The following is a 13,030-nucleotide window of genomic DNA, read 5'->3' on the forward strand; positions in this document are numbered from 1 at the left end:
GTGTTTGTTTAGGGTTGCTTTGAAGAATTTCAGATGAAAGTGGAATTAGGAGATCATTCAAGGAGAGTAAATAGTTCTTGGTTTTTGGAAAAGTTTGCTACTAGTATTTGTTTTGAGGAGTTTTATTGTACTAAGAGATTTCATTATATCAACCACATCACAGATCAAATGGGATGATTTGCCTAAAGTTCCTGTTACAAAGTAGAATACAAGGGAGATATGCATGTTTTTAAAAAATAGTGCAAGAAACAGTGAAACAGTTTTGAGAACTGTGAGGTTGATTCTGTCTGCTAGAAACTTTTGTATCGAAATGATGCCTTTTCTGGCAGGGGCCTATTCCAGTTCTACATGTTATAGAACAACCTGTAACTTCTGTCAGAAGTTATGGATGGAATCCCATGAGCTGGGTTATGGAAGAGAAAAAAACACATCAAGAACATGATGTCCTGTTGTCTGGGATAGGGATGAAGAAGGGAATTTGGTTGTCCCTTTGATTTAGGATTATGTCAGTATGAACAGGACAGCAAAATAGTAGAACTGGATTAGTTAGAATTGCCTAATAAATGATAAAAACATTGACTTACCAGGATTTGAACTTTTAAGAAATCTGTTCAATCTCTGAGGATTTTCTTTTTGCTTTCTTTAATCTTTTCTAGCCTGAAATGAATCTGGGCTACCCTCATTATTGTAATGCCAGTGATCTTGGTGTAAAACAAGGGGGAAGAAAGGATGCAGAAGCATAGAAGTTAATAATTACCATCTTTTTGATGTGGTCAGTTAAGTCAATGCTGTGGGGTCTGCTCCAGGCTGAAAGCTGCAGAAAAGAAAAAATAAGATGTTAGAAAAAATAAGGTATTAGAGACTTTCATTAGATCATTGTGGCAAAGGTTAACTTTCATGAGTTCATACTCCTGGGATCACTCCGTAATTCTATCACCAATCCAGTGTTTGAGTTCATAACTGTCACTTAAGCTGTGTCTGAATTACTTGGTTTATGCCATGTGTAACTTTTGAATCGGTTTACTAAGAATAGTGTATAGGATTTTGTATGGAATACTGTGATTTGGGCATAAGTAATACCTGTGTAGATGTATTGCAGGAGTAGTGAGAATTAATATTTTTTAGGTGCTGTTGAGATCCTTGGAAAGAGGAAATATCACTGAATGTAATGTCATGTGTAGATCATTTGCACTTCCTATTTAATAGCAACTTTAATACCTGATGCTTTCTGAAACTCTGTGAAAACAGAAAGCTGAACGTAACCTGGAATATAAAGGATTTTGGTATTTCGTAACTTTAATGTCAATAGCTAAAGGCTGTCAACTATGTAGACACCTTTTGTCAGTTCTGCAGTGCATCAGAGTGCTACCCACCTGTGTATTCATTAAACTTTACCATTAAGCAATCAAAATCTTGTAGTAATGAACACAGAAGATGAGAAACAGCTTGATGCATATAGCCTGTAGTGAAATGGACACATTTTCTCTCGTGTAGCTAGAGACAGAAGAGCAAAAGCGTGAGGAAATACTCTCCTTTTCCTTCATAATTATTTTAAAGGTGAATAACTTCAACTTTTATCTCACTTGGCTAATAGAGGGTGTCAATCAGTTTCGTAGTGACAATGAATCTATGATTGTGGCTTCTGAGTGTCCAGTAACTAAAAATGCAACATCATACAGATAAAAAGACTAGCATTTCCAACTTCTAAGATGTCACCTTTGAAAGGAGAAGGATAAAAGAAGCTAACAGCAATATGTACTTCAAGTCGCAAGCATTTATTTAAGGCACTTGACAGTAAATTTATTGGAGCTGGTTTTTTAGTTAAGAAACTTAGGGTTAGGTTATATCCTTTGTGGACTTGTTTATTGGAGTTTGGAAGCAGAGTACATAATCTTTCCCTTTTCATTAATATTAAATGCCACATTAAACTGTAGCTTTGACTGTACTTTCTGAGTGTGTCCGGAATGTGAGCTAAAGCAAAAAGCATCAGTTGTTATTTTGGCTCTATCTTAGAGTGACTTGTGTGACAGAGGTGAAATGAAGACAGTGGTGATAGTTAACACGCCCCACAGTTTCAGGAACTGGCTGCTGGCACAAACTGGAGGAATTGCAGGATGGTGTTCAGTTTTAGGAACAATGGCTAGGTTTTATTCTGGCAGCCAGAGAACTTGGGTCAGCACATGCTTTATGTGGTTGTTAGAAAAAATAAGATATTGTAGAGGGACAATAAAGATACTCTCAAGATACTTTCCAAAGATACAAATCCCTAGAGGCTATTGTTGAAAAATCTTACGTTATCTTTGTGCTCCTCGTACATATATGATGAAGTTGGCCTAGTATGCTATCTTCATATTAAAACAATATAATCTTAAAATTTCACACTAAAAATTGTCTATTCCATGTTCTAGATATTCTAGTGATTGATGTGCCACTGTACACTTTGTGAAAGGTTTCCAGTAGGTTCCACACATTTTTCCACATTCAGAACAACTAGGTTTATACAAAAATACTCACTTTCACCCTGAGAACTCCTTCTTGGTCCTCTTGTGATTTGGCTTTCTGACTTTTACAGAAAGCAGATGAACTTTACAGGCTACACTGAACAGTGGATGGTTGTGACTTTTACTGAACAGGATGTGAGGGGAGTGATTCCCAAATGTGTAAAGACATGGTGGGCTATTTAGACCAAGAGTAATACAGTTTAATGCTTCCTCCTCTCCTGTCACTTTTAGTGGTTCATGGAAAAAGAATACCTTTCCCAGTCAATTCAGGAACTTCAGTCACAACCTTAAATTGGTTTGATAGACTAAATGTAAAGATTAGAAATGGATATTTAAAAAGCATCTGTTAATTACCATTTTTTCCCAATGGATTAAGGAATATTGCTTTATTGAGACTGACTAGATCCAGGAGAGTGGAATCTGTGTATTTAGACAAAACCGGATCTTGTCTTAGTAGTATTAAAATTGTCTATTCTGTCAGGATTAGTAACTGAAAATGATGCAGATATGCCATCAACTGTAGACCCTCCTCAAAGAAAAAAAATATATTTCCTTAATTTAGTAGTTAGGTCAATGTAAGTAAACAAACAGAATTTGCCTATAAGTCAGTCATGATTTCCTCCCTAAAATGCAGCAATGCTTTAATATGTCCTTTCTAACAAACAGTATAGGTCTACACATCAGAATTAAGTGCCTTGCAGACATTTGCTTGATTTAGCTCTGTATGTTTGGTTTTGTTAATGGAGCAGCATAATTGGTATTCTGTTTGGAGTAATTGTCTGAAATTGGAACTGGAGTATGGGGAATGAAGCAACGATTAACTTATTAAATAAATGACGCAATATATACAATAATATATCTATCTATCTAAGGCCCGTGACTTCCACATTTCCAACCCTCTCACTGTTGATTAAGATGACATTTATTGTCAGTTTTTCTGCTGGGTCACACACCTCTGAAGACCCTGTTAATAATAAACTTGAAGTCAGCAGATTTATTAATTTATGAAATTACATGTGTATGTGTGTATATATTTTAAAAGAAATCAGTAAGGACATGATCTTTCCTAGGATTTCCAGCAGAGCTGTACGGCTCTGTAGAAAGTATGACATCCAACCTACATTTAATCTATTAAACTATTCAACACCTCACTGCAGTGATTCTTACCTTAAAATATGTGTTTTCCTTTCTTTTGCAACTAATATAAATGAGCAAGCAGATGCATAACTTTATCCGTGAATTGGGAACAACTGCAGAGGGCATGCACAAGAAAAGAGTTCTGCTGGATTTCCTGAACGTGTAATGAGCTCATGCTGGCATCAGACTCTTGAGCAGCTTTGTGTGTAGCTAGATAGATGAATTTGAATCACAGTGAAGGGTAAACAACAGTGATGAGGCTGTATCATCGTTCGGTTCAGGGAAGTATGCCTCTTTATTAGGATACATGTGGTTTTGCTGAGTGTACTTTGTGAAGTTACATGACAGTAAGCAACTTTATTATTGGTCATGGAAGCTATTCAGACTGTGTCAAAAGATATCAAAATACAAATTCAGCTAGGGTAATAAATAAGGCACATAGACCCATCCAAAAAATCTGAGTTTGACTTAAACCTTTATCTAAATCAGTCCTAAATCATGGAGTTCAGTCTTCATGACTTGTAAAGAAACAATATTTCCTTGAGAAATTTGTGCTGTTTTTTTTCTTTGTTAGGAGTATTGCAAGTCAGTCTCCTTAAATTTGTTGATACTGTTGAAGGAACCCAAGAAATCAAGTAGAGACAGGAAAATTTTGCAAGAATGAACAGCAATTAGCTAACAAAGTGAACAAAATTAATTTCTTTTTCAGTTTGTAAAACCAGCTCAGAGTTGGGCCATGCTTCAGCCTTTCCTCTATCTGAACCAGACTGTGAAAGAGAATGTATTGGCAATCCGGCTTTACAACAACCATAAGTGATGGGTGAATTTTGCATATCTCTCACTCTCAAAAAAGAAAAAAAAATCATCCTAGTACCATTTTGAACATATTTTAAAAAGTGTTATTCAGGGATGTGTGCTAGAGCAGTGCTTAGCTAAAAGATCTTGCTGTGCAATTTCTTATATCTGGTCAGTGACCAGAAATGTGCAGATACATTAATCACATGGTTTTCAAGATGCCAAGTAATGTGAACGTTAAAATTCAGAAGTCACTTCCTAATAACTTACCAAAATACCTCAGATTCTTACTGCTCATGTTAGCTTAGCCTAGAGGACTGGAGGACCGTGAGGAGGTCAGCAGCTGCACCTTCAGCTGGACAACTCTACTGACGAGCAGCAGGTTCATTCACACCAGCCCCATTATCCCCTTTCCCTGTTGTTTGCTATGCTTGTTACAACACAACGCTTTTGATTTCTCCCTTTCTCCACCTTTGGCCTTTGCCCTTAAAAACATCCCATAGCAAAACCTTAAGAATCCCTAAATTCAGATTAGCAAATTGCAGCTTGAAGCTAAAAATTACTTTGATTTGATTTCTGAATCTGCTGGTCTATTAATTCTAATAATGCCCTGTAACACTTTATTTTAAAATTTATTCTAAGTTCTTTAGTCAGCTCATTCTTATTAAGCTGTGTTTCTGCATTGGCTGAGCCCTGAACTGAATCAAAATAGTGCGCTTAAACAGAAGCAGAATTTGCTAGCGTTTTGCAGTGCTTGTTAGTTGCCTGCTGACACTGATTGGTAGCCTAGCTCATGGCATATGGAAGTAAACGTTCTCTTACCTGTATTAGTTTGCTATGTCAGTGGGATGTAATTTTGTTACATTCTGGTTGTCTCCTGAAGTTGTTACGGTGGATTTTAGAAGGTGGTTTTTTTTTTCTTTTAATAATTTTATACAGAATCTTAGTCAAACAGTAGTGCGTTTTTTTCTAATGACACCAGATTGCTAGTTTACTAACATGCAACTTTGCAGTCTTTGAAATATTTCTTCTGTAGTTAAGTTGTAGACATACCTGTGTGTACATGTAGTGTGTGTGTGTCTTTTAGGCTGTCTGGATAAAAAAATACTGAATAAAAGTAGTTCAGAAAACTATTTTACCTAATTAGTGATGGTTCATTAAGCAATAGTAGCCTTGATGTGTACAAGCTAAAACAAGATGACTGAATGCTTCGGTCAAATATTTTTGAGAAGTAGGAGGGGAGGGTGTAAGAAACCATACTGAATGCATAATGATGCGTGTCTACTGTTTGTATCAAATGCTGTAGATATAAATGCCATTGCTTTACAAATACTTGTGTCTCAGGTGTGTAACTAGCCTTCCCTCCTGCTTCAAAATTCATTTGGTTCAGTGTACATGCCTGCAGGACGTGTTGTGCTTTGGTCCAAAGTGGCATTGCTTTATTCAGCTGTGGATTTTTAAACTTGAAAGAGCAATTTGGAAATCATATTGGCAGCTCTCAGTGGAATTGTCAAAACAACTGTGGTTGGGGAATTATAACACTGAGAATTAGGCATGGATTTGTTGACTAGCACTTTCCTGATATATTTTGGCATTTTCCTGTAGTACTTTGGGACTGACGAAATGAAGGTGGTCACTATTTGGACTTTATTTCTGATCTGCAGCTTCAAGGGGTTTATAAAGAAGTAGTTGTGTGTCAGCTGAAAGGAGCTCTTAGCCACCACATTTGTCATTCCAGCCTTAATAAAGGGAATTGGGCAGTTACAGGCTCAAACAAGTGGATTTATTATGTTAGTCTTATAGTAGCAGCCCTTCAAGAATGCGTTAAGCATCAAGGAACCACTGAGATTTTCATAGCAAATCTGCAAATGTATTTTAAACTGAATTTGTTAAAGTTTGCATTGTGCTGTATGGATCCTTCAGTTATGAGATGCTGGATCCTTACAAGATGAGAGATAGACAGATCTATTTTGCATCTGTATCGTATGTATCTCCATTATGTATTGATGTATGTTAAAATGCTTTCAGGGGACAGATGTTGGATTCATAGATCTGTGTCCAGATATTTGAACGTCAACCTTAATTATATAATTATCATTTTCTTAATAAACATGGTTCATACAAAATAAGAAATATTCAGCTGTAAACAGAATTGTCTGTACTCTGTGGTTTGATTTGCTTTTACTTGACATCATTTTATTTTGGAAATGCACTTCTCTTTTTAAATATATTTGAGTGTAAATAGTTGATCTATCCTGTGAATCATGATGACAGAGTCAGAACACCATATTTTTATGGGTCTGACAGTCACCTTTCTGCTGCCTACCTCTTATTTCAGCAGTCAGATTATACCTTAAGCATTAATATTAATTAGCACAAGCTAAATTACAGTTTTATTTAGATTTGGATATTTCACAGCATTTTCTTTTTCTTCTCCTGTGTTACTAATCTCTCCCCAAGTTTCCTGCTTCTTATAGACGTGGATCTGTACAGTGGATTATGCATGTATAGGTATCGTAAAGGAACACCAAATGATCATAAGTAGTTTTTGCAACTTGATAGAGTTTAATACATGGGTGAGGCAATGTTTTAAGCCCCTGAAAATGAATTGAGTTGTAGTAGCATCAGATGATTTCCATGTTGTGAGTATGACACATGTATTTCTCAGCAAGAGGACTGAGTCAGTGTGAAAACTTAGCAGTCTTCTGAACTGAATGAGAGAAATGTTAAATTGCAGTAGAAGACTCCCATTTCTAAACCTGAATCAGAGGTCATTATGTGAGATTAAGTAAACTATCCGCCTTCCTTGGTTTCCATTTTATTGGATATTGAATGTATTTCTGTCCAGAATAGAAGCATTTCAAGGCCTGTGTTCTTCAGTCCATGCATAATGACTTGACACTGCGCATCAAACAGATGAATTTCAGTTAAACTACAGTTGCTGTATTCTTAACACCTATATAGCAGCATGGGTGGTTCTGCACAGGAATGGCAAATCTTATTTCTAAATTAAGATATGTTTTTAGTTAAGTTCAGAATAGAATTTTGGTGTTGTATCCCAGGTATTGAACGTAATTATAATTTCAAAGTCTGATTTTAGTTAAAATGGTCATAGTACTGTCTTCAATTCAGTGGTTCGCAACCAGACAAGTAGGACTTTTCAAACCTGCCTGTTCTATAGCAGAGCTCTCCCAGCATCTAGTCTTAGCCCCTTTTCCTAAATAACTTCCTTTTTTAGATGGTGTTAGATTTAGAAGAGCTGTGAGTTCTCTGGGAACTATTCCTTATTATATTCCTATTCTTTATTAAGTGTCCTATTCCTTATTAAGGCAACATTTACTAAATCCATGAAAAAGCATAATGAACAGCATCCAACACAAAAGATTCCTGCTGAGACCACTTCGTTACAGAACAAAAATACCTGTCAGAACTAACGATTCCTTATAGATACCAGGTTTTGTAGCTTTGACATGTGCAGGCAGACATTTAGAATCTTTGTTTATTAGCACATTTCATTTAACAGATAATCTATTTCTATACTGCTATGTATGTAATTTCATACTTCAGCCAGAATTAATTTTTCCATTGGTGGAGCAGGGCAAAACTAGCTATTTCAAACAATTTGGATATCTTTTTTTCACAATCTTGGGGCATTTTGTTGATTAAAACATACATTTTTGCAGTTTTGAAGACTTGACTTTGTAGTTCATGAATTTTCAAGGTGATGCTTGAAACTAATTTTGTTGAAGGTAAGGTGGCTTAGTACTTTGTGAGAGTTAAAACAGTCTCAAGTGGGCATGAGTGCACAATAGAAAACTGGGATTACAGTACAGGGAAAACAAATTATTTTTTAGTGTCACATTTCTAGTTTTAGATCTCAATACGAATGTCCAGATGATTGCACAGATCCCCAAAGAACTGTGTGCCACCCTAAATATTGAAAACCATTTTTTGTAAATGAAGAGAGATTTACACTTTGGGATTGCTCTTTCTTTTTAACTTTCTTTTTTCCACACTGCTTTGAGCAGCTGTTTTCGATGCTCATCCTAGTTATGTTTATATTGGGTGCAGCTGAAACCCATTTAAAAACAATAATTAAACAATTAAAGTTAGCTTGGGTTTCCAGTGACTTAGATGCATAGAATCAGTGAAGTTGTTGAGAGTAGTTTTCCCCACATCAGTGCAGCTTTTGAAGTAGCACAGCAAACTTGTGATTTACTCAGTACTGGTTTTCCTTCCTCTCTCCTTACAGGAATCTGTATGCAAGAAAAAATTGAATAATTTCTCAGTGGTTTTGTTTAATTGGTAGGCTTCAAGGTATCTGTTACACTGAGATGCAGGACATTCAGTGTCTCATCCATAGATATAGATTAAGATAAATATATCTGAACTAGAGTAAGAATTTTACATAAAGTAATCCTTTTTAAAAGAAAATGCAGCTAAATTAGTTTTGATCACTGTATAGTGAACCAAACTCTGCCCACGGATATATATCTTCAGGAGCTCCTCTAACTTCTTTTCTAGTTTGCAGTTCAGTGAGACTAGAACTTGGTTTTAAATAATTAGGAGGAGCAGAAATCTCTGACATCTGGTGTCAAGAGTAAGGGAAAATCTTTCTAAAGATTAATTCCCCAAACTGAAATCACCATCTCAACATTGTTTTAATCAAAGCATTTATTATTTTAAGCCACAGGGTGAAGTTATCTGTCTCTGACTGCCAGAAACATGAATCTATCTGAACTTGTGGCCTCTTACCATGTGTGCTTGTGTCATCCAAACTTCATCAGATGTCTCTGAAATGTGTTAATAGTTTGTGTAAAACTTGGTGTCCTTAATTTCATTATTTCCTATGAAGACTAGTATTTCCAGCAATTTTCCAAGCTGGTTCCCAGCTGACACCCAGCTAGCGATGACTCTGCATTCTAACAAATGGCTGTGGTTCTTGTGTACTTTAAAAGAAACTTGAGCCATTCAGGTAAGATTGAGTTGAAAGATAAAAATTCTTGTGTTTGGAAGGTTGTTGGGTTTGTTTGTTTGTTTTTATAATGTAATATGATCTCTTCTGTTAGCTTTTTGAAATGAAGCAGTTGAACCTTTTATTGGAGGTGGCACAAAAAAGTTTGAACTGGAGTTAAGGTGGAGAGAGATTCTTTTCTGTGAAGATTTGAAAAATATATTGCAAAGGTTCATTTTTCCTGGGAGACAATGCATAGGGATTAAAATTTAAATAAGTGTAGATGTCAGGAAGTCTGGAAAGTACAATTTCTTTCTGAGATGAATTTATTTGAATAAGAATATCACTCAAAACGTTCCTTTGCTTCTGCGTGCAACATTATTTCTAGTGTAACAGTACCCAGAGGTTGCAGTCAAAGTCACAGCCCTTGTGGGTTTTACACAAATACTAGTCTTTTGCTCTTAGATGTTAGCAATAACTTTATTTTCATAAAGAGTATTAAAAACTGTCAAAGCACTTGATAGTTAAATCTCATAATATGTCTCTGGCAAAAGCATGTAAACCTAATTGCAAAATAGGCCAGTAACCAATGTGGAGACACTTAAGCATGTCTGAAATTGTGGTGTTTCCTGCAAACAAGAAAGTCATGCAAATCTTGAATGATTTAGTATTAATCTATCGGGGTACATGCTCCTAGATGATCAATACATTTGGCTATTCTTTTCACAGTAGGTCAGCTCTTTATGGACAAACTGCTTACAGCAGGAAAACAAAGGTATATAGCCTGAAACAGAATACAGAAAATATTGTAGGAAAAGTTCCTCCAGCTCCTGTCAGAACAGTGTTATCTCTGGTTGTGTTTTTCAGGCTTTGCGCTCTTATTTCTTTACCTTTTTACTATTCTGTTTTGCAGTCACGTCTTCCTCTTCATCTGGGTTTTCGTTTCCTTTCACTTTCCAAGAAAAGTGTGCATTGAAATGCTACATGTATGTCCTGCCATGTTCACATATTTGTTGTCTCACAGTAAAAAAAAAATTGCCAAATACTTTGTGCATGGTGTATTATTTTTGCTAATTGCTCGAATATTTCTGAATGATTGGTGAATAAACCTTAAAGCAAACATGCTTAAAGATCACAAAGATTGGCTAAGGTGTCAGGCATTCACTGAATAATGGACATTTTCTTATTAATTATAGGTTAATCCTTTTCTCAAATGAATAGTATGTCTGTACTAACTACTGCTTTCTTCATCTACAGATGCTGAGCCACGGTATTTGGTTTCAGTAAGACCAGCACGCGTTTCAAATAACAAGAAATCTTGTTCAGGTATTTTATCGTTACTGCATCTCTTAAACTAGTTAAAGGAAGAAAGACTCTTTTACTGGTTTTGTCTGAAAAGGTATTTGTAACTGCAGGTGTCTGACCGGGGTGCACAGATTCCATACATGGGCAGGTGAAATGTAGGACAGTATTTCCTAGTCACAGGTGGTGTTCAAAACATGAAGTAGTACCTAAAGACTGGTCTTGTAAAAAGTTCTTAGAAATGAGAATTGAAATTTAGAATACTGATTTCTGATGTTTAAAAAGGTCACAAGTGCATGCAAAAAAAGTAAGTGTTTTGAAATACAATGATCTAGTGTATTGAAGTTACTTTTCCCAAACTATCTGTAAGGATTCCTTCATCCATGGACATGTTAATGCTCTTTCTTTCTCATTGGAAAATGGTAACTTGTGTGCGTATGTGTGTGCATGTGGATAGATCTGTACCTATACATATATCTGTAAATCACTACTACTAAGTTTGCTGTTGCGAGGAGTTAAGTAACAAGGGATGTTTCTAGCTTAAACTATACATAGCAGAGCAGAAATCTAAATTTGATTCTCATCTTTTCCAAAGACTTCCTATTATGACCTTAATCATATTGTTAATATTGTTAGATTTTAATTCCTTTAATATGGAGACAACTGTCAGGATCACTGGACTGTTGCACAGAATAAACTGATAATATATTTGTATATGTTTATAGTTTGAGACAAACTTTTTAGTAGGGCCTGTTGTGATAGGAGAAGGGGTAATTGTTTTAAACTAAAAGAGCATAGATTTAGACTGGATATAAGGAAGACATTTTTTACGATGAGGGTGGCAAAGCACTGGCACAGGTTTCCCAGAGAGCTGATAGACGCCCCATCCCTAGAAACATTCAAGGTCGGGCTGGACGGGGCTCTGAGCTACTTGCTGTAGTTGAAGATGGCCCTGCTCACTGTGGGGGGAGTTGGTTAAGATGGCCTTTAAAGGTCCTGTCCGACCCGAACTATTTTGTGATCTTTGTATAAGTTTTTGGTTTTTTTTTAATTCCTGGTAACTGCTTGGGATTAATTTCTTCTTGCTCTTGGCTAGATGTAAAACAGTATACCTGTTTTATACCCTGGAAGGATTTTGAAGAGTGATGTACCTTTCAGATGCAACATATATGTGTGTGTGTGTGTGTATAGATATATCTCAAGAAACACAAAACCAAAAAAAGCCCAATGTATGATTTGGGCTTTATCAGTATTTTTCTATATAAAGTCTACAGAAACTGATTGTGAAACAAGTCCAGCAGGCAGAGGTGTAAGAACAGCTGTTGGTTTAATGCTAGCTAGATATATGGCAAGTTGGTTTAGTAAGAACAGTTAAACTGGACAAATTGCCAAGAATCATGGTAGAGTTGAATTGCTACAATTTTAAATGTACTAATTTACATTTAGTTACTTAGTTACATTTCTAGAAGAGACACTGTAGTTCAAACTGGGATTAATACAGAGGAGTTGTATGGTTTATATTCATATAGGTCAATATAGATGATCACCAAGGTAATTCCTGGTTTTACAGCAGATAAATCATTACAGTCTGTAACTGGGAACTATTGGCATAATGAGTCATAATCAAAACAATACATAGGTTCTCCCAAAACCCAGGATGATTTCAAGTTATGTGAGAACTTGTTTTTTCTTTTCCTTAAAACTTGACGTATTTTCCATGTTTCATCAAAAAGTGATCAACAAAGGGATTTTGCTCTAGATAGCAGATTTGCCAGTTAGTTTGGGGAATGACCAACTGGATGAAGTTTTTCTTTAAAAGTTGGGAAAGAGTATAGGAACTGGGCCAGAAAACTAGAAAATTGTTTGGACATTTGCCCTTGTGGAAGTGTGGTATGTTCCACAGTATTTCAAAGCATGTGATACTTCCTCTTAAGGATAGACAGTGGTTTTGTTTGTTTGGGTGTGTGTGTGTGTGTGTGTGTCACCATATTCATCATCAATACAAAGTAAAAACCTACATGGTTAACATTCCTAAATGCACACACATGCATTGGTTGAAAGTACAAATCACACTTTCACTGGGGCTTGTTAATAAAGAGGTATTAGGGTTCAAAAGGCATGAAATGAAAGTCAGATCCGTTTCGCAACAGTGAAAAATATAACATGTAGATCAGCTGCTTATAAACTTTTAGGGAATTTGTGGTCACCTGTATGTTTTGAGGAGGTACAGATCCTTTAGATTTTTGAAGTATGTAATGTGATGTTAAAAAATAGATGAACCTCCTTTAAATAATCATATTTCAAACACCAAAGGTTCTCCTTGGGCTTAAGCAGTCCACAA

At 35.9% G+C, this 13,030-nt stretch overlaps 1 protein-coding gene across 1 annotated transcript in view; it reads left to right on the top strand.

The window, feature by feature from the left end:
- ABI3BP (ABI family member 3 binding protein) overlaps window positions 1-13,030 on the top strand; it is a 166,177-nt gene that overhangs the window by 26,178 nt on the left and 126,969 nt on the right. The window contains 1 exon segment of the mRNA XM_056329210.1: window positions 10,645-10,713. Coding sequence (XP_056185185.1) covers window positions 10,645-10,713 — 69 coding nt within the window.

Source organism: Falco biarmicus, chromosome 2, assembly GCF_023638135.1.
Source record: "Falco biarmicus isolate bFalBia1 chromosome 2, bFalBia1.pri, whole genome shotgun sequence".
Classification (NCBI taxonomy): domain Eukaryota; kingdom Metazoa; phylum Chordata; class Aves; order Falconiformes; family Falconidae; genus Falco; species Falco biarmicus.